Below are 27,993 nucleotides of genomic sequence, written 5' to 3'. Positions count from 1 at the left end.
AATATCCAAAATATTTTCACATCCCATTTGTCGCGTACTAATTAAAAAACTGCGGAATGGCGGCTAATGATGGTTGTGTTGGATCTTGGTTGATGTCAATTTTCAAATTCTAAATGCAAAATAGCATTATGCTCCCTCCGATTACAAGTCCTACTTGACTCAAACGTTAAGATATACTACTCCCTCCATCCCACTTTAGAAATCCCGATTGAAATATTCCATAAATGATATTAGGACCCATATTCCACTCACATTTTTCCACTCACATTTTATTACAAAACTAATATAAAAAAGTATGACTCACATTCCACTATCTTTTTCTACCAACTTTCTTTTACATTTCTTAAAATCTGTGCTGAACTCAACCGGGACTCCTAAAGTGGGACGGAGGGAGTATGAAAGAATGTAAACGCAAAAAAATATTATGAAATGTAAATCTCATTTTCATATATTGGTTTTAAAATAAAAATGTTAAATGTAACATAGAATGTGGGTAAAAGTAAAACAAGACATGCAATGACGAGCATCCCAACGTGACAAAATGGCATACTTAATAATGGACGGATTTAATATTTACTATTAAGTTTCCAATTATGATTAAAAAAAATAGAAATTTAAAGATTGCAACCAAAGACCTTTGATCTTACCATTCTACCATTAGGCAATGGAATGGGCCATTAATTTTTATTTTGACGTGAGTGTCGAACGAACTTCATTGTAAAAGGCAAAGAGAAACTTCCACAAAGTATTCTTCATATATACAACTAGTACACAATAATTCACGAGTACAAAATTTCAGCACCAAAAAATGGGACAACGAACCAACTTAAATGAAAAAATAACGCCATTACAATCTTTTGTAGCAGGAGCTCTAACATCTTTATAGGGCTTCTCACTTGTTAGCAGATGGGCAAAACACCACACATATAAATGTATATATGAGAATAAATTAGTGCAGTTAGTAACTAAACCTCGATCCTTAGGCGTCGCAGTTCGGATTGAAATGTGGAACTTGAGGTCAGAGTTCGGCCCTAGAACAGTCCCGCGAAATACGAACCAGCTCCCAGAGGGCTCCGCCGCTGATCATGTCTTTTGCATTGATCTCTGTGAAGAAGGTTGAAAATGAGTGTTTTTTATTGATTACTTGCAAACTGCCATATGACTGAAACCCAAGAAAGAATTGGTTCTCGACTATTACCATGCTGTGCGAGGTGGCACAGTGCGAGCTCAACATGACGTCTGATTAGTGAAGCTTCACTGTTGGCATTTTGTACTATCCATGGCAAGGCGCCGTCGTCTATCAGGAGGGATCGGCCGTGCCTTGACCCTGTAAATGGAGCACCATATCATTCATGGCCATGCATATCGACTTGTGATTCTTTTTTATCCAAAGCATGCATAAAATATAAGCTAGTAGAATTTATAATCATGTAAAATTCTATTTACCGGTTCGTTTTTAAAAGGATATACTTTACCTTGACTAGAAGCCTAGATTCACACTTGGCAAAATTTGCAATGCCACGGGCAACTTGAGATAGAACATCTGGATGTCTACATCTCACCATCCCTAATAGAGCTTTGATGCCACCTTCTGACCTCAACCTCATTTGCAGTTTATCTGAAAACCATAGACATAAAGACTGAAAATCGTGAAAATCGCTACAAAATACGGATTAAGGGATGATGTGTGGGACCAACTTTGAGGAATAAAGTCTGTTAATATGAGATACAGTACCGATCCAATCAGAGGCAAAAAATGCCAATTAACTCGATAACAAATGAGATCAGTCATACAATATGTTATGCGAACAAAAGTCTTGAACATTCTCCACATAGAACACCTTGTGTACAGTCAAAAAACGAGGATCCATATCATATGAAGACCACTAGGATGTTGACGATAAGAGTTTAATTAATAAGCAACACGCAATAAATTTACCATTGCCACAAAGATTAGCAATTGCTCCAGCAACCATTCTTAGAGTCTGAGGATCTTCCGCATCAGTAGCTGTCATAGCTAAAAGACATATTCCACCTTGGGCCATTATGACCTCTTGATTAGCCTCTTCTAGAAAGAACTCAATTGGACAAAGTAAGATGTTCGTAATGATGGAACCAATATTCAAGCATGTAGGTAGCCAGTTCAACCTGCAAGAATGAAACTGAGATAGAATCAGTTTCAGGTGAGATATTTGCTAGTATATCCTCCACTGCACGAACCATTATGCCCCGAGCAGAGGTATCTTCATCACCTAATCGGCCGAGAGTATTAGTCTTCCCAGTTCCAGTTTGACCATTAGCCATCACCGTCCCATTGTAACCCTCTAAAACACTCTGGGAAAGAAAAGAAACATTACAGAATCTACAATCAAGAGAGAGTTCAAAACAGCTTCTGTATACAAAAAAAGTATTCCATTACTAAGCATACTCTTTCAGTCTGATGGTGGAAATTTTAAACATGAACCATATGCTGACATAAAAATAAACATTAGATACTAAACCTATCCATTTGTGCTTTTCTGTAATCCATTAATATCCAGGAATACGAAACACACCGAGCCTTTTTAGCACAACAAACTTGCTTCAGTATGAAATGCTTGATATGTAGATAATAATAAAGCTCTGCCAAGCTCACCTCAACAACAGGTTTGGCAACAACTTCATAGACACGCTTTTGAGACGCATATTCAGTCAAGACTTCATCAAACTCAAAAGTATCTGAATCCCAATTATTTTTACGCAGTTTCAACCTTTTAAGCTGTAAATAAATATGTACGATAGATTGCATCAAAGCTTTTTATCAAGATATAGAGCTAAAAGTAGATATCTGAGAAGGTATAAAGATTAAAACTAGCTCTAGAACCTCTGGCTGCAAATCCACACAATCAGCAAAATCTGCATCTGCTACCAACTCTTCAGTATTCCGAGGTCGCAATCTTACAGCAACTCGGACTCGCCCTGAAACTGCCCAAGTAGCATACAAGAATCAGATTTAGCTTAATCAAAAAAGTTCTCTAGTAATTTATCACGTCTAAAAATATAATGAAGCTTAGAAGTCTAGAGTTCGGTAACTCATAACTAGTAATAAGTGATCACTAATTAATTAGATATCCATTCTACTAACTGTATAAAAATTCTAAAAACAAATTTTCAGATTCCAAAGGAACACGCGACAAGCCCACAAAAGAACAAACATGAATATCTAGAAAAGCTTTCTGATATCATCTTCAAATGCCATAACAATCTCTGCATCAGGTGTGTAACTAGAAAGACAGGATGGGGCTTAAGCTTGCCCTAGAACCTCTAGAACTTTTTTTTTCTACTGCCAAAATTGTAAAATAGTTAAGCCGCGTCCATTCACATTTTCTGGCTACACCAGCGAGGACAGGGAATATCCGTAGGTTTGTGTAAATGTAAACGCCATGGCCTCATTGTAGAAATCCATGTCACTAGCCATTGTCTTCCTCGTGGCACCCCAAACCACATTATTTTCGAAAAAGTTGAAGTCATCACCAATCTTAGTTTTTAATTTTCCCAAACCACATCACATTATCATAAATTTCATAAATATCAGTTAACGGTCTTACGTTTCACTGAGGTTCTTCGCTGGCTCCTCCCCCAATTCAAACTATAATTACTAAAATTATACTCCATAGTCCATATATGCACAAGCAACAACAAAACAAAATGCGTAAAACAAATGTAGACGCACGAGCAAGAGACCTCCAAACAATTAATCAGTTAATTAATTAAAATTCAAAGCAATTCATTCAGTAAATTGAAATTTAAAACGAGCTCGAAATGGAAACTAATCGCCAGCAGAAACGATCAGGTAGAGCTGGAAATAATCGCTAGCAGCTTCCACTACTCCAAGAGTAATCAGATCGCAAAATAGTGGGCAAACAACAACAAGTAGACACAACTCACCGGAATCGGCACCGCCAACTGTGCCGACGCTGCGGCGGACATTCGCCGGAGGGAATGAAGCCGAGTTTCGGAGATTTGGCAACTTGCGCGTGCCGTTTCTGTCACCAACAGCAGTAGCCAGTTCTGAATCTAAGTTCTCCTTTGGGGAAATCAGCTTAAATGAGAGAAAACAAGAGAGAAAACAACAAACAGCAACAATGCCGCAAAATTAAAATGGTACTCCTTGTAATTACGATTAAAAAAATAAACTTTACTCAATTTTAATTTATACTTTTCCATTAAATACATAGACATTAAAATTGACATTTTTCCCATGACAATTCCCGCAAATGATGGAAACGGTCATGTTTCACTTGTAGTTAAATTACGTTTTTTTTAGAAGTGTAATGGATTGTTTAAGCAACGTGACATTTAGGCCTCCCCTTCATCTTAATCCCATCAATGATTTTTTGGTTATGAAAAGTAAAAATAATTAAAATTTCGTATATTTATAAAAAAAATGCATACTTGATGTGCAAAATTATAATTATACGAAAGTTCAAATATATTTTGATGCATTATCCCACTATTCAATATACATGGATTGGGACAGGGTAGTGGGTGGAAACGAGCAGGGGCTTTTGAGTCATTTCATTGCGCGCGAGAGAAAAAAGTGAGGACCGACAAAAAAGAGGGGATGGGGGTGGGTCCCAGGACGGACTAATTTAATTAAGTTAAGGGCTTGTTTGGGACAACTTACAAAATCAAGGTTTTTAACATATTTTGGGAGTCACACAATTCTAGGTATAAATGTTCAATGTGATTAAAGCATGTTTATACATCTGACTGATCTGAAACGAGTATAATAAACAATGTTGTTTATTTCTTTTTCTATTTCTTACAAGATTAATAATTAATTTCGTTCACGGTGTAGAAATATTTTAACAATTAAGTTACATAACTACAAGTACTACATTGACAATTTGATTCATTTATGTTAGATGATTTAGGTAATTGGAATATCTCGATCTATTGATTGAAGTTTAAGCAGGAAAGTTCTTCTATCCTTTAAACTAGGCTTACTACCAAGAGGCAAATGATTGATTGTTGTCCGAAAGAAACACATGATCTTATTTTTGCGCAGAAGTTAAGGTTGGATTGGGTTTGATAGCGGGAAGAGGTGAAAGGACCAAACTGCCATTGGCAGAAAAGCGTGGTAGAGTACCTAAATAAATAGCCCTCCCCTCACACACTACCTAAACTGCCTTAAAAGAAGAGCGACAATCTAGGAAAGTCGTGCTGGGCTTCACACTGTATCCCTCTTTCCTATTGGGCCCATTTCCGATTAGGATCCTCATAATCATATTCTCCAATTATTGGAAATGAGTTATAACTACAAAAATCAAAAGAAATTGGAGGGAAATAAATAAATAAATAAAAAGTGAGATTTGTGGGGCATCAAGAATTGAGTCATCGGAGAAGAAATAACACTATACAGCTGCTGTTTCCTACTCCTCCTACACTGGCAGCAACCGATAACATTATGCACAAAAAGTAGAGAAATACTCCCTCTTCGGTATTACTATCCAACAGACTCCTCTTCGGTGTCATCATCTCCCTCCATTTCAACGTCTCCGTCGCTACCAGCTGTTTCGGCATCCGATGCTTCTCGAGCAGCATCTTTGCCTTCGTCGTCTTCATTATCGCTGCAATCTTCGGTGTTGGAGTTAGAAGCTACTCCTCTTTCAGATCCCACTCGATCATCGCTTTCAACAGCGCGGCTAAACTGCTCCCTCAGATCAGGTGCCACGACACAGGGAGAAGCACCAGATCCTGTTTTAACTTCGTTGTTGCTTTGATGGACCTCTTCCTTGTCTCTCACTATCGATCGAGTTTCATTCCCATTGACTAGATTGAGATCAATATCATTTGATGTCGTCTCATTGTTCTCTTCATCTTCTAGGGTTCTTTGCATTGCTTTAAGCTGTTCTTGCTGCTTCACAAGCAGCCTTGATATCTCCTCAGTTGTAGGATAGAAGGCACGTAGCTGTGTTTCACTGCATAAAAATTATCCTGGCATTAATAATCAGCAGTGAATTTTAATTAAACATACCGGTCAGATAAACAAACTCTGAAATATGATAGATATAACATCGCATAAAGATCACACAAAAAGAACATCTGTTGAATCTATGTTGTAATTCAAACTTTCAGATCTCCAGTAAAAAATGCTCAGTAAAAGTTGATCAGTAATGAAATCCATTTTAGATGCTTCTATTCTCACCGGAGCATAATTCTTTCCCTAGCCCCTTTTAGCCTACGCCTTTCAAAATCAAGATCCCGCATTGCAGCACTGATCTCAAGTTCAAGAGCAGACACCTTTGACCATGCTTCCTCACGAGCCGCTTGCTATAACAGCAAGAGAAACTCAGTTTGAGAAGCATACAACTCATTTGTTACATCTTCTTAAAAGAATGGTCTCATACAGAAACCCCCTAAACACGAGCAAGAGAAACTCAGTTTGAGAAGCATACAACTCATTTGTTACATCTTCTTAAAAGAATGGTCTCATTTGTCACACCTTTCCACGTTCAAGTTCTTTGCTCATTCTTTTTCTTTCATATTCCAATTCTTCAACCCTCTAAACACAAGCAAAATATAAGAAGTATATAGAACAGGTAGCAAGTTCTGCTATATAGCAGACAATATCTAGGGACGCAAGCAATAGTAAAATTACTTTAATAGTGCTGGTAGATGCTTGCTGCTCCTGGTGAATTAGACCCTCCAATTGACACACTTTGTTATCAGAATTTACCAGCTTTTGCCGTGTATCTTCCTGCCACTAAAACAAGCAATATTAAAGACATAATACCCATATACCAAGGCAAGATGCAGAAAAACGAGGGAGAGTGATGAAATATACCAATTTGAACCTCAAGGTTTCCACCATTGTACATTTTTCCTTCTCTGTCTCCTGGAAAATCAAGTCATGATTTAAAAAGGTCATACGTGAAAAAAGCCAGACTTGGAGCAAGTTCTTATCTATACCTGAAGCTTATTAATAATTTCTTCCTGCTCCTTCTCTCGTCTCATAGAAGTTTCTGATACTCGTTTCACTTCCTCCATGGCCTCAACCTGCATTCTTTGTATTGCCATTTTCATATCTGCCAGAGCCTTTTCTCGCTCTTCTCTTCTCTGTTCATGCTCTTCATCTAGTAGTACTTTGAATCTGATATAGAAGGCTTCTGGCTGAACCAAGCAAATGATTACAAGTAGAGAAATTAATAGGTGTATCTCGTTACTCAATATAGCCCACATATATATATAGTACAAGTGACTAAGCTAAACTATGTCACATAACCGATGTACGGATGTAGGTTGGAATGCATATGGAGTAATATATAACAAGACATACATTCAAAGTTTCACAAAGTTTTTTATAAATGCACTTTTATATGCTTAGTCAAGAAATAGCCAAGACTTCATGTGAACTCACGAAAAGAAAAGAAAAAACAGATAATAAGTAGATGGACTTCCACATTCAACAATCAAGAATGCTTCTTTATGGAGCTCTGAGTTGCGTAATAGAACAGTTCGATGGACCCAGTAATTTATTTAAGCAATGACTGCGAGAAGCAAAAAGGGGGCTATCTGAATGGCTTTAATTTTCTGTTTAATAGTACTATAAGAATAAAGTTACTAAGATACACTTCTCACCTTGCTATTATTTCATTGGCCTCGGTGCATGACTGCAGAGATGCACTAAGTCTTTCGTTAAGGTCCTCAATTCCATGTTTTTGCTCAGCAGATATTCGACTTAGCTCAGCTAATTCTTTGTCTTTAGACTCCAAAAATTGGTTCAACTGACTGAATTGATCTTGAAAAGATTTTGATACAGATTCATTCAACTCCTTCATTTCCTGCAAAAGAAAATAATATTGCTGATCTTAGGTGCTGGTGTATACCCATCAATCAAATACTAGAGACAGATGAACAATACAAATAATTAACAAGAAGATGAAGTTCAGAAAAAAGGGTGAGTCAAAAATGTTACTCATTTGTGATAGAAACAATAGAGCTGGCAAACAAAGGTATGTCATGGCTTCAGCTAATAGTGCAAAATGTTAAACCGCCAAACCAACATGAACACACCCAGACCAGATGCTTATAAATGACAAAAACATAACAGGAATAAGGAAATAAAACTGGATTCCTTCTAATACTAATGAGGCGGGGATGGTTTATTAAGTTTCTTGATGAAAAAAACAGAGTCGCTGATTACAAATCCACATAACCATTATTAGTGATGTGACAAGAACAACACAACCATGAAAGAACTCATTGACAAGAAAACAATGACATACAGTTTCATGCTTCTCAGTAGCTGCACGACTTTCACTGTGTAAGGATTCAATTGTTGCAACTTGATCTTCCAGTTGCTTCCTGAGTTCCTACACACATTCAACATCCAAAACATCCATAAAGCTGCCACATAACATGTAAAAGGTAAAATGCTAAAAGTTTATTAGATCACAGTCTTCAACAAGTGTAGAAGTTGATGAAACAGAATTTGGCAAACTAGCAGACAACTTAAATACCATATTTGATCTTTGAAGGCTGCGAAAATTGTCAAGGGAGAGTGGACCATCAGAAGCTCCTATGCCAATTCCTTTCAGTCTCTTGTTCTCAGCATAATATTCCTCTTTAGAAATAAGTAAGCAATAAGTAATGCATTACCATAAACTTGATGGTCCAATGCAATCTAAAGTGATGAACTAATGATTACAGAAAATATGAATCTGTAATTTGAAAAGAAATACCTGGTTTTCTCTTTAGAGAGCCCCAATACGTCACACAAGAGGATTTCTGGACTTCACGATATGCAAATGCAAAAGAAAGTTCTGCATACATGCAAAAAGAAACTCAACAAAAAGTTTGAGGAATATTATAAATATGGAATGATATATGCACTAAAAATATTCTATTAAAACACTAATGCAGCAGAAAGATCAAATGTTAAATGAGGCAAACAGTACTTTGTGCGTTATAATTTTTAATCAAAGGTAAACCATGTATGCAGGAACAAAATACAGACTCGCAGACCATAATCTCGAAACAATGGCAAGTCAGCATAAATAATTGCATTGGTAGAGCATATAGGAATGGGAAAAATCCTATTAACAGCTAAAGATATACAATGGTTCGCAATCACACTCTGGAATAAAGGTAGAAAGCAATAACTCAGATAAAATTGCCATCAACTCCACCATGGTGCAGAACAACTGCTACTGAGACGATGTCTCCATGACGTAGCTTTGCTTCAAAGCTATTTTTGTTCAGTTACTCCCAGTTTAAATGTCCCATTTGTGCTACAAAAAAACTAAGAAACATCAGAATATTTTTATCTCAAATTTATGAACAGGTCCCCAATAAAATAATTTGTTCCCAATAAAATAATTCACCTAGGCTAGAATCTTTCAAGAATGCAGAACAGTTTGCCAATTGTTGTTCAGTAACTCCGGTAGCAATCTTCTTTCGGTATATCTTGCAATGGTTAGCACTAACTGCTGGTGCAATGATCTGAAAACGAGCATCATCTACTACCAGACCAATGCAATGCTCGTTTGAAGTCAGAAGCATATTCATGCCCTGATTTACCGAAACTTGAATCAGACCAGATTCTTAAGAAGTGAAATCAGGAATATGAACACAGAGGCATAGGGAAACATCCACATAGGATGCTCCAAAGCTACTGAAATCAAATACTATAATCTGTTCTTATTGAACAGTGAGAGCAGACATAAAATAATGTCAATGTTCTCCCTAGGAGCATATTAGATACGAAAATAGCAAAACTTCACCAAAGGGTAGATTAGAATTGAAGATCGAACTGACCACAAACTTGTCCAAATTAGTAAAGAGCTAATGCATAAACCATTCAAACAAATTGTAGGTAAATATAGAGATCATCAACAAAGACCTTCAGAAAATCTGGTACCTCTGTGTTGGTTTCCACAATTAATTTATGTACGAGAGCAAACTCAAAAGAGAAAGTGTGATCGCTTGACTGTGCAGAGGCACCACAAAATATAAAAACCATTCTTTCCATTCAGCTTGGTCTATCGTACTTATTCAATCCACAATTTGGATTCACAAATCTCAAGTCCTCAACTAGAAGGCAGCATAATAAAATGTAACTGAAAAGATAGCAATAAGCATGTACATTGGTAATGAAATTACTCCTGGGATATAAAACAGAGGTCCTAGAATGCAATTATTAACACTGCCTACTAATTATATCCCATTACACTGTCCAAAAAATTTTGCAAGTCACATGCTAATGTGAGCTTAAAATGCGGAAAAAATAGCCTTTTTAGAACTATTACGAAGATTAAAGCAACCAATTGATACAATTAACACGTGATTATAATTAAAACTGGGCATGAAATGTAACTGACACAGTATCATCAAACAAGTAAAAAATGGGACCTGATTGCGCTTGCGCGCCTTCTCAGATATAGCCGTGAGCACTACCCAAACTTCGGGATCAGAATACTGAAGCGGCTGAGCAGCAATTTTGGCCGCCACCGATGATATGAACTCTTCAGCGGTCTGCAGATTTCTAGAAAGCGGCGAATTGCTGCCGTTGTCACCGAAACCGGATCGGCGCATGGAGGGAGTCTTTTGGGCCGATTGCGGGCTCGGGCCGGGCTTCTCAGGCCGCGGAGATGACGAGCTATCATCTTCGTCAGCCATACGCTTATGTGTTAAAGGGGCTTTGATTATGGCGCTGTTTTTGAAAACCCTAATTCTACCAGAGCTATGGGTTTTACTGTTGGCGCTTGTGGAGGAGGAGTATATTTACTTTTAATTGTTTTCAATTTTTTTAGTATTCTTTTTAAAAAGTTGTCCTTTCGATTCAATTTTCTTTTAAATCATTTTACGGAAAATTAATATACAAAAAAATAAACTATGTGTGCAGGACACATTGATAAAATATTTAATTTGTTATTTGTTCAGTAATTTATCATGATTTTTTATATAACATACACTGCCGTGCTTAAAGAAGTACTCCTATTTAGGGTGCATTGTCATGCTCACATGATACTGCAACGTGCTGGACTACACAATGATTGCACGAACTATTGTGCTTAAGCATGTTATTTATATCAAATCACAAAGGCGTTGTGTCACGCCCGCATTTTCTAAGGATAGAAAATACGGTTAATCGCGACTAGGGGAGGATTAAAGAAGCGGGGAAGAAAGGGGGAATCAACACAACTTGACCATAGCTCGAAACAAATGAGAATAGTTCGAATAAAATCAGAGTATCTCAACAATCAACAACTCAAAAGTGGATATTATGTCAACGATACAAGAACTCAAAAGAAAGACAACTGCTCAGCGGAAGCATTCGAGAGAATGAATATACCACGTGTGAAGACATGACACATTCTAGACACTTAAATTTCTTCAACGGTCTTGCTCAACACCCACCGCGCCCGTCACGCTCAACCTGCACATTTTTAAAAAGAAATGCAGGGCTGAGTACTTGATGTACTCAGTGAACAAATGCCAAAACAATTTTATAAAAACAATTATGTCATGCCACCATTTCGTGAATCTCGGGTTACTTTAAAATGCCGAGAAGCACTAAAATATTTCAAAAGCACAAACTTTCGACATAGTCTCAAATCATTTCCTCATCATTTCAAAACACAACCATTTCTCCTTGATTTATTTAAGAAATTGTCATATCTGTTCTTTAAGATGCCGTGTAAGATGGCCACTTACCACGAGCACGAAAACCGGCCAACCCAAACGATGACTCACAGTCCCCATCGTGTACACTAGCCCGAGTAGGGACGCACCCTTACTAGGACCCGAATTCGTTTGAACTCATAGTAGGGACTCACTCCCCACTAAGCAATCATCAACATCATCATCTCAACAATCTCAACATACATGACAAGGAATGCGGCCACATTCCAAGTCACTAGACCAGCCAACTCAAAGAGATAGCGCACGATCTACGTGGTGTACACTAGCCTGAATAGGGACTCACTCCCTGGACAGACCCGAATTCGATTTCAACAGGTCTAGTAGGGACAACTCTCTTGCTAAACAAACAGATAGGCATTTCTCAAAACAAAAACATGGCATGACATACCCTTTGCAAACTCCATTTTTCTTGTAAGACATATTTGAAACATAAATCACTTTTCTGTCAAGGTCGAGCATCAATTCACATCACATCAACAAAGCTAAGCAATTTATAATATCACTCAATAAATCAACACATAACATGCGCAACAACACTTTCACTTTGATCACATATCTAGCCTCATCATTGGAATAAATATAATAAATCAATCACACATAACATGATGCTCAAACCGATATATTAAAACGAAAGCTCTTGAAAACACTTTAGTTCGAAAGCTCACCATTTTCGTTTAAGCTTTAACTTGTGTTCCCTTCCATTCTCGAAAAGCGTGCATAAAGTCACCCATTAATTTAAAGTGCTCCGGCCCAATCTTCCATACAATTAATTGGTCTCAACCCAAATCAATTCCAACTCAAATACACACGTATACTCACTCCACTTTCACACTTCTTCCCCAAATTGCAATTGCTCTACGAAACATAATCCTTAATTCACTTCTCTCTCTCCCCTCTTCCCTCTTCTCGTCTCTTTGTCTCGCAATTTCTCTCACACAATTTGTGCCGCCGCCATGTCTCTGTCTCTTGCCGGCAGCCGGGTTTTGCAGCGCCGCCTCCGTCGGCTGCAGCACTGTCGCTCATCTTCTCCCTCTTCTTTCTCTCTCTCTTTTGCTGGTTGTCGCCGGCATGACACAGCACCCCCGCCGCCAATGCCGCGACGCAGCAGGAGCTGCTGCTGTTCGTCGTTGTCACTCTCTCTCCGTGTCAATTTGCCGCTGCTGCCGTCTCCTCCGCGCCGCTGCTGTCACGGTGCAGTCGAAGCCTCCGGCCTCCTCTGTCTACCCTTGTCTTTTCTCGGCAACACAGAGCCGCCGCCCGTCGTCATTCGATTCGGAAGTTTCTCCTCCGTCAATCATTGCCGGAACTCAGCCGCCCCAACCCTCAATCAAATCTTTGGTCTCTCTAATTCTTCGCTCAACTATCGGTTTCTCAAAGTAGTGAAAATTGCTAAATTAGTTGAATCATATGAATCTTGGAGTTGTGGGCTGTGTATATATATAAATTGTTGAGCTTTTGGAGGGTGGTGGAGAGAGTTACGGTAACAGTTTTGTGTTGTGAAAGAAGAGATTGAGGGAAGAGTGTTCATTTAAATAAATCGGGGCTTTTTCTTCTTTTGTTCTAAACTAGAACTTAGGTTCCTTATTTGTTCTAGACTTTTTTTTTGTTCCGGATTTGGGAGAGACGCATGACCCTCATGCGTCTCCTTTTAATGAGACGCATGACAGTCATGCGTCTTTCATAGAGACGCATGAGGGACATGCGTCGTTAATTTTTTAATTTTTTTCGGGCAAAGACGCATGAGGATCATGCGTCACTGGCAAAGACGCATGATCATCATGCGTCGCTATTTCTGACCTGGTTCAAACAATAATGAAATAAGCACTTCAAATGCGGTGATGATAAGCACGTTGGGTGACATGACACCTGAACCAATAATTGCTAGTCCACTAAGATAGGTAAACTCCTAGAGGGCTGATTTTCTATCCGACAAATAAAGGGTGGTGGACCATCCTAGCCTATCACGTTATTATATTGTGAAATGTATGGTCAAATCACTGGACAAATACATAAAATAAGGGGAGGTGGACCATCCTAGCCCATCACATGATTTATGGTGTCAAATGTGTGGTCAAATCACTGAACAAAAACCAACAAATTAAAGCAATAAAAACCACTGACAACCGGAACGAAGCAACAAAAATAGCGACGCATGATGATCATGCGTCTTTGCCCGTGACGCATGACCCTCATGCGTCTTTGCCCGAAAAAAATTAAAAAATTAACGACGCATGTCCCTCATGCGTCTCTATGAAAGACGCATGGCTGTCATGCGTCTCATTAAAATGAGACGCATGAGGGTCATGCGTCTCTCCCAAATCCGGAACAAAAAAAAGTCTAGAACAAATAAAGAACCTAAGTTCTAGTTTAGAACAAAAGAAGAAAAAACCCAAATAAATCGTGGTTGGGATTTGGTGGAGGTAACTGCCAGATTTTGTGGAACAAAAATTGTGTGTGTGTTGGCCGTTAAATTCTCATGGAAAAAAAAATTGGGCTTCTCCAAAATTGGCTCAAAAGAAAAAAAATAAAAATCCCATCTTTTTGGGCTTCTCATGGTATACTTATTTTAGCTCTAATTTGTACATTCATTCTCTCAACAAAAGAAGCAAACGCGAAAAATTTTCAGACTGTGTAAACGACGTCCAAACGAGAACGAATAAAAAAAATCGGGGTGTTACACGTTGTGTGGCATTGATTTAAATAATATTTATAAATGCATATAGTTAACTTGATTCTTCACTCTTGCGTCTTTCCTTATTTTTTATCTAGTATTTTTTCAGTTTGTATTCATTTCAAATTTATTATATTTTGTTGGTTTAATTTGATAGTTTTGTTTACTCATTAATCAATTTAAATCTAAATTAGGAATAAGAAAGAATTTAAAAAGTGAGAAATAGTAAATACATGTGAATATTAAGATATTAGTGCTCAAGGTTTACAGATGATATTATCTTTTGCGTGTTATTTTTCCCTAGCCTTCAGAAATTCAGACATAAACTTGTAAAAATAAAACGACATAAACTGCAGGCTGCAGAGCCACAACAAATGCAGCAGCTGTAACACCATCAGCTTAATTGTAAGTACCACCATCTCTAACTATTTCAATAACACAGCTATCAACAAAAACAATCTAACATCCAGTCAACAAATGCAGCAAGGACCAACTAAGTTAGACTTCATCGGGTTCAGAAATGGAAACATCGGAGTAAAGAAAACAGCCGGCAGCCATTGAAGCAGTCACCAGTATAAACTATGTAGTACAATTATAACAGCACTTGTTAAAACTGACAAAAAGAAGTCTCTCACTCTCCAATATTCTACCAAGTGTTGGATTTTTTTAATATTGGGTTCTTCAGCAATTTGCACAAGGCCAGAGCCGGATGATAAAGCACAGCAGTCTTCAAACTAGGCACGCGTTGTGTTATAAAATAAATTGTTTAACCAGCAAGTGGGTTGGCATGAATTGTTACACGGTTGGTCCTGATTTCCATGAGAGGTTTATCCCCCGGACCTGTTGGAGCCTGGAAGTTCAAACAAATGTTTGATCAGTGTAAACTATGAAAGAATTGCTGGTAATGCTCAGACAGGCGTCTTATCACCAGTACGTACGAGTGAATGGATTTTTGGGCTAACCTTTTCCATTATATCAAGCACTTCAAAACCATGAATCACTTTCCCAAAGATGGTATAGAGTCCATTGAGATGAGGTTGCTTGCCATAGGTTATGAAGAACTGGCTTCCGTTAGTATTAGGCCCACTGTTTGCCATGGATAAGATACCTCTAGCATTGTGCTGAATCAGAAAGAGGAACAGTAATCAAACACAGTTACATAAACATACCATATATGTTTGTATAATTTAACTTCGAGCCTGGAAAATGATATCAAGATAATACTGGTAAGTAGATCTCCCTTTCCGGACACCCAAAACAATGAACATCTCCTACATAAAAGTGAGAGGTCTCCGGCTCAATTCCCACCAGTGTTGTTAGGGTCGAGGGTCGCACCGGGTCGATAAGCTGAAAATTCGGGTCGCGGGTCGACGAGTCGAATGGGTCGAGAGACCCACTAATCTAGGCTAATTTTTTTGCCTTTTAATATTAAATCAAATAAATATATTACTCTAATTTTATAATATATCAAATAATATAAATGTAGATGTAATTCATGTGAATAGAGATAAAGTGGAAAATAGAAATTATCTAAATATCAAAACAATTCATAAGTCATAAGTATAACACAAAATAAATAATTGAAACCATTGTCTGAAAATGTCAAAAGAAAAAAGTTATGAAATGTGTGTCATTTTGTATATATGTAGTATTAACTTATAATAAAATAGGAGTGGAATGTGAAATCTATTTTAAAAATTAGTAAAAAATAAATGAATATGTATTAGTAGTAATTTATTCGTAAAATAATATACTCATTTTCCACCATTAAATTATACTCCGTGTTTGGATTGACAATATATTCATTTAAATATATTGGATTTAATTTAACTAATCAAAAATTTGGTAAAATAATATTTATTGCTCCCTAAAAAAGTGAGATAAACTATGTCAATTTTTAATATTTTTCTAATCCCACTAAACAAATGAATAGTGACAAACGATAGAACTCTATTCCCAAGGTTATGACTCATAATTACTCTCCTCTCTCCTCTCTCCTCTCTCTTCTCCATCATCTTCCTTCATCAATCTCTGTAAATTAAAGCGCAACAACGCTGTAGACGAAACGCTCGACCCACCGGAAACGCTCGACCCCGCCGACCCAACCGACCCAGCGCGACCCATGCATCTCGATCAACCCACCCATGTTGGGGCGGTGATGGTCTCGACCCGGGCGACCCGGGCGACCCGAGCGACCCGAACGCCAAATTGACAACACTGATTCCCACCACTTCTATACCCTGAACAACCCCTCCTCCCCCCAAAAAAGCTCAAAATAAGATAGAACTAATAAAAAAAGGCACTCAATTTTTGATAACAAACTCATCTACGAACTTGTACTTGCTGTTTTTTGTGTCAAAAAATTAGGTGCATACATAGTACAATCAGAAAACCTCACATTGGTGCTTAGCCAATTAGAGTTATTCAGCTTTAACCAATCAAACAATTGAGAAAAGAGTCAAAAGACTGTAAGCTCCCATCTCACTGATGCATTTAGTTTTTGCATGTATCGTGTGGAAAATGAACTAAGAACTTAACGAACTGAATCTTGCAGGAGTTACCTTCAAAGACTCTCTTATCTCATCATTGAACTTTTTACCCCATATACTTGTACCACCCTTGCCAGTATTGGTTGGATCACCACCTTGTATCATGAAACCCTTAATATTTCTATGAAATATGGTTCCATCATAATAACCACTTGCAGCTAACGCCATAAAATTCTGCAGCACAATTTTATGAGTTCAAGTAAGAAAAATATATCATACGAGACACTGCTTATCCTGACTAAAAAGGCACAATGAAGTAGCACATGGACAGGGTCAACATTATGTCATTATCTATTCACTGAGAATCATACGACCTGATTATTAATGGAATAAGGAGTTCCGCATATTTCAAGATATTGCAAATACCTTGCAGAAGAATACTATAATTTAGAGCACCACTTCAAACTATTATTCTCGCAATATATATCAACAAACCTCCTAGATTACCAAAAGTCCTCACCCGAATGTCTCCCAAAACAAACACAACCAAGCATAAGAACCAGCATTTTCATAAATGAGGAGTAGTAATCTATAACAAGTACAAATGCAATTCCCTCAACTTTGATGTTGTAGCTACACAATGCTGTGCAGTTCAAGCATTTGGATGAATCCATAAGATGATTCAGAGACAATTCAACAGAACAACTGAACTAACCCGATCAAATTACTGAAATAAACCAATAGGCATCTTAATGTCTTATGAAGAAATATCAAAATGCAATAGGTCAGCATCAATAAACACATACGTACACTCGAATCCCAGTTCATCCGAAAACAAAATCATATAGAACAAAAGGCAACAAACAATTCATCAGACAGCCACAATTGTAAACCTAAAATTTGATTTTGGCCTTACATAATTTTCATGTAAGTGCACATAATGCTAGAATCAAACATCACGTTATTCCCGGAGATATTACCAACCACGGCCGATAGCGGTTAAAGAAATTCCCACACCCTCACTCAAAAACTAGCATAATTTTACTTAGTATTACACGCATATATACAATTGCAAACTGATTTAATACACGCACCTCAGCTGTCCTCGGGACCTCGTCGCAGAAGATTTCGCACTTGATGTCGCCCAAATTCGTGTGAAGCGTCACTGACTGCAAAACACATAAATAATTTAACAAAATGAAGTAAAACGAACACAATTCACAGGTTTCACGAGCACCGGCACTCCATCTTGAAACTGCTTGATAAAAGTCCTCAACCAAAACAAACAAATATTGAAGGAAATTACCATTTTGACAGATAGATTATCGGAACTCTAAAACGATTACAGTTGAAACTGAAGTAACTCTTTGGATTATATTATCCTTCGCTGTTGAATGCTAGGAATTCTGAAGACCCTTTTCTGGCTTCTTTTTCGAATAAATTTAGATTAATAAGATATGGAAATATTCATATCACTTTCCCTTCAAGAAATTAAAAATATAGGAGTACTTAATATCTTTAATTTATTAGGCTCTACATTTTTTCTAACTCATTCTATCTTCATATATAAAAAATAATCTAATTTTATTATTTACTAGTAGTATTTCTTTTTATGTCTTTTTACTCTATTAGTTATATATTAAAATTTTATAGTTCAAGATTATGTTTTATAGATGAAGATAGTATATATTAAAAAATGCAATTTGAGTAAGCCATATTATACTCTTTCAGCCTAACAAAAATTTGAACAAATATCAGGATACATACTTTACTATGTATACCTGGAACTCAATTTAAGCATAATTTTACTGGCTTTCATTCAAATGTTCATAATTTTATTTTTTATATCACTTTCTAAGAGGCCAATGAAAGTAGAGAAATATTTACATACTAGTATTTCTTACGACTTTCTTATTCAGTGACATGGGATGAGTTTGTATCCCGACATACCTTTCCTCAAACCAACACAACATAAATTACGTAAACTAAGATCACACATATGTCACAGGTCATCAAGGTCTTGATCAAGACCACAAAAGTCTAGCACACTTGGAACTTCACATACAAAGAACTCGACTAGACTCGGTACTAGTGAGAGGGTTCAACAATGCACACTTGAACCTAACATTAGTGTTACTGTTTGATTTAGACCAAGGATTGCGTTTTATTTTTGGCATTGATGACTATAATTTGGAGGGAATATGGAGTAGAGATGTATTGAGATTTAAAAAATAGGGAGCAGAGAGATGATGCACTTTCATATGTGTTTTGAAATAAGAACAAGTATGATTAAGGATAATTTTGTTCGAAAAATAAAACTCAAGTGTTGTACCATGGTATTGTCATCACAGTCCCTCGTGCCATTGCGCACGATAAAATTGGAGGTGCAACGTACCCAGTGTGATACGTACCCTGTAAATCATACTACTTGATTGGTTGTTTATCATGACATCACCCCATAAACTATTTTATAAAAAGTTTACAAATTCAAATTTTTCTACTTTTTTATTCCATTTTTCATTTATAAATACAACACCACATAACACCAACACTCAACACTCATAATTTCTCTTCATTTTATATCTACATTTTGAGGGATCACATAGAGAAGATAACACATGTCAATGATATTATTGTCCGATTGACACGCTAAGGACAAAGCGGGGGCTTAGCCGGTGCCGTCCGCCATTTTACACAGGGGAGTGAGTAGCCGAGTCTGTGGGAGAATGGGGCGGTGGGAGAGAGAATTAATTGGGCAGGAGAGGAGAGAGAGTGTTAGGACTTAGGAGGGAGAAAGGAGGCAGAATTGGAATTCCGTAAAAATGGATGGGGATTCATTTGATTGGGAATTTAATAATAAATCTTTTATTTTTACTCAATGGAGTATAGGGACGAATCCATGAATTAAACTTAAGAGGGGAAAAAATATACATAAGCAAATAATTTGAAGAATTGAGAAGGGGCATTTAAGAAGTAACTCAAATAAATATTCAATTGTGAAGAAAAATTAGTATAGAAGTAAATTTTTGAGCAGGGGCAATCGCCCCACTACAAGTCCATGTGGATCCCTGATGGAGTACTATTCAATATATTACTAGTATATTTTCTTAATGTATATGGAGTATTAGTTTTAAAAAGTGTGGGGAAAGTTTTTACTATATTTTAATATTTTATTACTACTATTTTTTAAAATTTTAAGAAAAAACAATTACTCAAAATTTTGCTTCATATTCCCTCCATTCCTTAAGATTATGCACTATTTCATTTTCCGTCCTTCCCAAAAAAGTATAAACATTATAATTTTGGAAACTCTCTTCTCTCTATAGTGAGACTCATTCTCCACTAACAATACTTAAAAAAAACTTTCTCTATCCATCTCTCTCTTACTTTACCAATAATATATTAAAACTTGTGTCAAACCCAAAGTTCATACTATTTGAGGACGGAGGGAGTATGTAATAATATACAGTATGTATTAATTTCTTGTATTATAGTAGTAATTTATTTGTATTTTGTTATATATAAATTGGTAATTTAATAATAGTCCATTTGTTCATGATTTACATTCTCATTTTGATTCAGTACGAGGTTAAAAAATGTGAAAGAAAGTAGTGGAAAAAGTTATTGAATGTAGATCCCACTTTTTAAGTAAAGTGTGGGGATTCACTACCTTAAATTAAAAAAAGTAAATGAAACTTTAAATTGTGGACATTATAAAATAGTAAATTGAGATGTTATTTCACAAACGAATAGAGGACTCTTAGTTTATTTTATAATATCCTTATAATTCATATGTATGTATGTTCATATAAAAATGAACTAATATCTACTTTGAATATAATCTTGGATACGTCGGAATAAAGGCTAGCCTCTTCCGCATATAACAAGGACGTGTTATGCTACACTTTTATTAAATTTTAGCCCTGGCTTCCTTAAATTTCTAGTTCCACCACTGCCGATTGATATTTGTCGCATCCATTCCCTATGGCGTATACTTGTATGATAAACAAATACTCCAATCAAGGTAAACAAACCAAGGCGTCAAATACATAAATCACTCATATCATATAAGTTTCAAAAGCCAACAGTTATCATATACACATTGATACCATTATAGACTGTCGTGGAACCCTCTCACCACTCTACATGTCATACATTTATCTACATGAAAAAATATGAAGAGAATAACATTGTCAACATATGTTAGCCGCCGAACCTGATAAACGTGAAGTTCCTATGACCTACATCAAACAAAAAATCACTGTTAAGTTACTCCTGGAAAATTTGGCGATTTATATGAATCACCACTAAGCGTATAAAATCAATACTTTAATTTCACAACATCTATGTCTCGTAAAAATAGACATTATTTCCATTTTCGTCAATATCATATAAATAATTCGTATTCGTTTATGGAAAGTTGTTTTCTCTAATAAAATAGGTCACATACTCACATTATGCACTAATAATACACAATTTTTTATTTCTATCTTTCATGCTTTATTAGTTACGCACTAAAATCGCATCATTCCCTAATATGGGATGGAGGGAGTATCGAACATGTTTTAACAAATATGTTTAACAAGAATTAATAAACATCATACATAAATACATAAATACATAAAACACATGCTTTATGCTTCTTTCTTCCATTTTTTATTTTGTAATAAATCAAGTTTGATATTTATAGGGAATTTTAATCGGGGAAGAAGAAAAAGAAGAAATTTTTTATTCAAATATTAAAACTAAATATTTTGCTAGAGAGAATTTAAAAAGAAATAGTGGACATCGTGAAGTAAGTTAGTCTAGGGGCAAATTGTTAGAAATTTTTTAAAATTTTGGTAATATTTCTGTTTGTTGCACAATACTAAAATACTATAAAGTTTAGATTTGTTCATAATTAGTTTATGTTAATTATTTTTAGTAAAATTGTATTCCCTCCATCCCGTCGTAAGTAATCAACTTTTTTTACACAAAATATTAAAAAATGATATTATTGAGTTAGATGAAGAGATAATAAAATAGGAGAGATAAATAAAAATAAAGTATTCAAGATAATAAAGTAGAATAGATAATAAAATAAAAACAAAATATTACTCACTCCTTTCCACAATAATATGCACTATTTTATTTTTTGTCAGTCCCACAAGAATATGTACTTTGTAATTTTAGAAACTTTTTTCTCTCTAATGAGGTGAGATTTATTCTCCACTAACAAAACTTTAATTACCTTTTATCTCTATCTCTCTCTTACTTAACCAATTTTGTATTAAAATCCGTGTCAAACTCAAAGCATATATTGTTTGGAGATAGAAAGAGTATTTTCTAAAAAGGAAAATTAATTATTTAAATTGGACATTCTAAAATAAAAAGTTAATTAATAAAATGGGACAGATACTACTATATGACATAACACCCATATTTTATTATTGTATGATAATTACAAATAAATGTAGTCATTTCTAATGATATTTTCGGAAGTTTGCAATTAATTTACTGAACTAGTTGTGATTAGAAATCCTATTAGAGCATCTCCAATAGCTAGTGGACAAGTAATAGCCCAGTCATAGCCCAGCCACAAACTCATCTGCCATATCATCAGCACTAAAATCCTCCTGCCACATCATCAGGACAAGCAACTGGACAAGCAATAGCCCAACCATAGCCTAGCCACACCATCAGCACTAAAAACAAATAATTAACAATCACACAAAATACGGAATTAAATATACGACACATATGTGGAAAAATGCAATAATTTCATTTAAATTAAAAAAAGGTACATTAAAAAAAATTACATAATTAAAAAAAACCCTAACGTCGTGCAGTCCTCCGCGCCCACAACTCTTCAATTAAATCCTTTTGGAGTCGAATATGAGCTTCCACTTGGCGCATGTCGGCATGTGCTTGGAGGCGGCCGACGTCATCGTGAGGTACCCCACTTCGTACGTTCGGGGTGGCCACGCCGTGGCTTGGACCGACTTCGTTATCGTCGTTGGCCCAACTAGTCAGCTGTCCACCTTCATCTTCGACAATCATGTTGTCGATGATAATACAGACGTACTTTATATCAGCAATGCAGTCGACATGCCACAAACACGTTGGACTCCTAATTGCAGCCCATCGAGACTGGAGCACACCAAATGCGCGCTCCACGTCCTTGCGCGCCGACTCCTGCCGTTCCGCAAAGTATGCCTTCCTCTCATCCGATGTGCATCTGATCGTCTTCACAAAGACGGGCCACCTAGGGTATATCCCATCCGCCAAGTAGTAGCCCATATCATGCTGGCTCCAGTTGGCGACAAAACTGATGGCCGGACCGACGCCCTGGCACTGCTCGTTGAAAAGGGGCGACGAGTTGAGGTCGTTGTTCGACACGGCTACCCCAAAATACGCATGCCAAATCCACAGCCGGTAATAAGCTACGGCCTCGAGGATCATCGTGGGATTCTTTCCCTTGTAACCGGTCGTGTAGAACCCTTTTCAGGCAGCATGGCAGTTCTTCCACTCCCAATGCATACAATCTATGCTGCCTAACATACCCGGGAACCCATGCTTCTTCCCGTGCATCTGCATCAGCTCCTGGCAGTCTTCGGGGGTGGGCTTCGAAGGTACTGCTCACCGAATATTTCAATCACGCCCTGACAGAAATATTTCATACATTCAAGGGCAGTCGACTCGCCGATGTGGAGGTACTCGTCCCACATGTCTGCAGCGCCTCCGTAGGCCAGCTGCCTGATTTCCGCAGTGCAATTTTGAATAGGTGTGTGGCCGGGTCTACCAGACGCATCGTGCCTGAAGCGGAAACACAAATATCGTTGCTCCAAAGCGTTAACAATAGCATAAACAAGTCCATGCTCATCCTAAAACGCCGCCTGAAAAGGTTGGCGTTAAACCGCGGCTCCGGTGCGAAGTAGTCTTCGTATAGCCGCTGACGTGCAGCTACGTGATCCCGCTCAATCACTGCTCGGCGGTGGACAACGGGTCGAGGTCGAGGTACCGCCGGCTGCAAGGCCCGTTGTAGCAGCCGGTCTATCTCTCGGGACGTACAAGCATCCAAATGTTCGTTCAAACGCCGTTCGTACTCCTCAGCATCCCCACCACTACCACTACTACTACCACCCGCGTTACTCATTTCGCATTGTTGATCTTGTACAGAAATTAAGATAGAGAGAGTACTCGTTAAAACAAGTGGTGCGAATGAAAATGACTTGCAAATCGCGTATATATAGAGTTTCGAAAATAAAAAAAATTCCGCTCGCCGGTCGCTCGCCGATCGGGAGGCTGCAATAGCGGCGAGCGCTCGCCGAAATTCTCGCCGATTTGGCGCTCGCCGGCTGCAATAGTTCGGCGAGCGCCAAAAATCGGCGAGCCGGTCGCTCGCCTATTATTGTCGATGCTCTTATATTGTCTTTTTCCCGTTGTCTAGAGATGGGGTTTCTATCTTGACAGCTATTTTCAGCAATCCCACATAATGATTCCGTTGACATTTTGCAGAAAGCTTTTTGTATATGAAACGAGGAAAATTCGAAATTACTAAGTCTATAATACTAGTGCCATGCGCATTCCATGATCTACAATAAGCAATTCAAATCTTTCGGCGACGTGTTCAATCTTTTGGACTAGGATTTAATCGATTTTCAATCCTAAGAGATAGGCATCGGAATCCATGGCATCCACCACCACCATCCTCGAGCGCTGCCGCGTTGCGCCACCACTCGAAGGCGCCGCCGCGGCGGAGCAAACACTTCCTGTCACTTTTTTTGATATGCCATGGCTGCACTTCCATCCAACCCAGCGCCTTCTCTTCTACAAATTCCCCTGCTCCAAGGCTCATTTCATCGATTCAATTCTACCGAATTTCAAAAAATCTCTCTCCCAAACACTGAAGCACTTTTATCCAGTTGCAGGTAGCTTATTTTATCCGTTGAACTCGGATAAATTCCTGAAATCCGGTACTTTCCCGGCGATTCCGTTCCTGTCACCGTCGCCGAGGCTTCTGAGGCTCTCGATCTCAATTTTCTTACAGGCGACCAACCGCGCGTCGCCGACGACTTCTACGCTTTTTTCTCGGAATTGCCGCCGTCGGAAACCTCGCCGGAGTCGGAATTCGAGAAGATTCCGCTCATCACTGCGCAGATAACGCTGTTTCCAGATGCAGGCGTCTGCGTCGGATTCAACAACCACCACATCGTCGGAGATGCTAGCTCGATCGTGAGGTTCATCAAAGCGTGGTGCTCCGTTGCTAAATTCGGGAGCGACGATGGATTGCTGTGTTCATCCGATTCGCTTCCGCTCTTCGACCGATCCGTGGTGAGCGATCCATCCGGATTGCTGAATCACATCTGGAAGCAATTGAAGAGTTTCAGAATTGAGTCGCGGCCGCTGGAATTCCCCTTAAACAAAGTCCGATCGACGTGTATTCTGCAGAAGCGCGACATCCAGAAACTTAGGGATTTCGTCCAGGCGAAGAAACCGCACGTGACGCACTTATCGTCGTTCACGATCACGACCGCCTACGTCTGGAGCAGCTTAGCCAGATCAGCAGCGGAATCCGGCGAGGAAGTCGCCGACGACGAGCCGGAGTACTTCGCCTTCGCGGTGGACGGGCGATCGCGGACGGATCCGCCAGTCCCCGCCGCCTACTTCGGCAACTGCGTGGGCATGGGCTTGGTGGAATCGACACACTCGGAGCTGAGAGGAGGCGACGGATTCCTGGCTGCCGTCGAGTTGATCGGAGACGAGATCGCAAACAAAATGAACAAAAAGGAAGAATTTCTCCGCGACGCCGGCGAGTGGGTGCAGACGTTCGGCGGACTGATGGCAAAACGCCTATTTGGAGTGGCGGGATCGCCTAAATTCGATCTGTACGACGCCGATTTCGGGTGGGGGAAGCCGGAGAAGCTCGAACCGGTGTCCATAGACGGCGATGGATCGATGTCGCTCTGCAAATCCAGAGAATTCGAGGGCGGTTTGGAAATCGGTGTTTCATTGCCCAAGAAGAAGATGGATGCATTTGCAAATATTTTCATTGAGGGGTTGAAGCTTTAGATTTTCTACTTTCCATTTATAAATAATAAATATTGGAAAATGAATATTAGAAAATAAATATTTCATTGAATCAATAATCCCATAATATTGTAATATTTCCATTTTGATCAATTTAGAAAAATTAATCTATTTTTATTTTTACTAAAATGGACATCATTATCGAATATTAATATTTTTTTTATTTGTTTGGTACTTTCTTAATTCATATTGGTAATGGGTGGTAGTATTGTTATTGTAATTATAACTATTCAAGTGAAATTCAACAGGAGAATTCTAAATTTAGTACTCCTATATGTACTTTGCCAATTCCATATTTGTTGTTATTAACTTTCCCTTTTCACTGAGACAAATGGTGGAAAATTTAAAAGACATAAGAGAATGACAAGACCCAGAGATCATAAAGGGAAGAATGAGAGTGAATTTGGATCATCAACCTGTGACGAATTTCTTTACAGAACACTCTTAGATGGGGTCGAGATCGGCGAACGAGTCCTCACGGGTATGTTCTTCTCTTCATGAGGCCATCCGCAACGATGTCTCTAATCCGTCTCTTAACCGTCTCATCCCTTAACTATTCATGAGCTCCACTGCACTTTTCACTCCATCTCTTAACTAAAAGACAGAACCTGCAACCCTCCATCTCTTATCCGTCTCTTAACCATCCCTTAAATTATTATTCATTCAATTTCATTTTTTATTTTTTTCCCAACAAATTCAATTAATAAAAAACACACTTCATTAAATAAAATAAAAATACAGCTTAAAATCCTAAAAAAATACATAATTAAATAAATAAAAAAAGACATAATTTAAAATACAATTTTATAAAAAATAAAAAAACTACTCCTCCGGCGAATCATCTCCCGAAGGCGGTGGCGGTGCACTCAATCTACCCGGAGGCGGAATACCAATTTGTCTTGCCATATACTCAATTCTGGCAAGATGGGCTTGGTATTGTGGAGGCGTCATGCGGGAAGTGTCCGCCAGCGTGGCGGTCAAGTACATGGACAATAGGGTGTTTGAGCCCGAGCTCGAGCCCGCCTGGCTTAATTCGCCTCGGCCCTTCCTCCCTCTAGCTGTCTTCACCGCCTTGGTCCCTTGCGGCCGACGACACACACAGGAGGACCCCCTGGCATCGTCTGCCGTGCCCTCAACCTCCTGCGAGGCAGCCTCTTGTGTGGCGCTGGCACGCTGCCCGAATCGCCCTCAGTAGACGAGTATTGGCCACCTGCCGTGCGCTTCATGCGCTTTGAGGTCGAGCCCGAGCTGGACCGCACACCGCCGACCCACCTTTCCTCGTCTTTGACGGCCTCCCAGACATCGACATGTCTGAATTCTTTGCCGGTGTCATCGAAGTAGACTAGCAAAGCCGATCTCGGAATGTCGGCTCTCGTGGCTCCGCTTTGGTAATGAGCCGTTTCGTTCTTGTAGATGCCGCAGAATTTTTTGACCTCTCTATCGACTCGGTCAAAGTGAGCGCGGAGCATCTTCAATGTGCGGCGGCGGGAGCTCTTTGGCTTGAGCTCGTGGTAGGCCTCGGTGACCTTTTCCCAGAAGCACTTCCGGGTTTGTTGATTCCCGACGATGGGATCGTAGGAGACGCTGATCCAGGCGTTGTACACAGCCATCGTGTCCTTGCGGTTGTACGGATGCCGGCCTACATCCTCCTCCTCCTCCTCCTCGGCCGCCTCCGCCTCTTCCTCCATAGCGTCGAATGCCCTGGAGCTTCCACCACCTCGTCCTCCTTCCGGATGGGGTTCACCCGGATAATCCTCTTGGATTTGGGATAATCCCTGCGAATACCTCGGGGCGGAGGGACGAGCGTATGCATCGACATCAAAATGAGGTGGTTGGTACCCCCCGGTGTCGACGAGCCCTGGGTGCCCCGGCGTCGACGAACCGGAACCAGAACCACCCAACACATTGTACATGCCCCCAATCGCCAAACGCGTTGATGTCGAACCCGCCTGAGCCGCCACCACCAGAGTTTCCGTCGCCGGACATTTTGTGATGCGAGGTTAGATGAAAATTGGAGAGGAAATGGAGATGAGTTGGGAAGAATAGATGTGAATTTGTGTGTGAAATGAGGATGAA

At 38.7% G+C, this 27,993-nt stretch overlaps 1 protein-coding gene and 3 pseudogenes across 1 annotated transcript; 1 reads left to right on the top strand and 3 right to left on the bottom strand.

Annotated features, from left to right (window-relative positions):
• Nucleotides 1–736: 736 nt before the first annotated feature.
• On the bottom strand, nucleotides 737–4,135 carry LOC121760541 (annotated as a pseudogene).
• A 1,116-nt stretch (nucleotides 4,136–5,251) lies between these two features.
• On the bottom strand, nucleotides 5,252–10,756 carry LOC121761487 (annotated as a pseudogene).
• A 4,081-nt stretch (nucleotides 10,757–14,837) lies between these two features.
• Nucleotides 14,838–18,308, bottom strand: LOC121760981 (peptidyl-prolyl cis-trans isomerase CYP18-1-like). Its single transcript, XM_042156561.1, has 5 exons — nucleotides 18,155–18,308; nucleotides 17,943–18,017; nucleotides 16,921–17,082; nucleotides 15,322–15,480; nucleotides 14,838–15,209 (listed from the first exon to the last, which is right to left on the bottom strand). Exons 1-5 carry the CDS (start codon nucleotides 18,155–18,157, stop codon nucleotides 15,126–15,128), a joined length of 483 nt encoding a protein of 160 aa, XP_042012495.1. The 5' UTR covers nucleotides 18,158–18,308; the 3' UTR covers nucleotides 14,838–15,125.
• A 6,000-nt stretch (nucleotides 18,309–24,308) lies between these two features.
• On the top strand, nucleotides 24,309–26,046 carry LOC121760293 (annotated as a pseudogene).
• Nucleotides 26,047–27,993: the final 1,947 nt, after the last annotated feature.

This window comes from Salvia splendens, chromosome 13, assembly GCF_004379255.2.
Source record: "Salvia splendens isolate huo1 chromosome 13, SspV2, whole genome shotgun sequence".
Lineage (NCBI taxonomy): Eukaryota > Viridiplantae > Streptophyta > Magnoliopsida > Lamiales > Lamiaceae > Salvia > Salvia splendens.
Note: the sequence above shows the minus strand (reverse complement) of the source record. Positions and strands in the feature narration are given on the sequence as shown.

Coding starts and splice junctions, on each gene's coding strand:
- LOC121760981 (XM_042156561.1), bottom strand. Junction 17,083..17,942: donor AGGTCCCGAGGACAGCTGAG/GTGCGTGTATTA, acceptor ATTGTGCTGCAG/AATTTTATGGCGTTAGCTGC. Junction 15,481..16,920: donor AGATAAGAGAGTCTTTGAAG/GTAACTCCTGCA, acceptor TTTCTGATTCAG/CACAATGCTAGAGGTATCTT.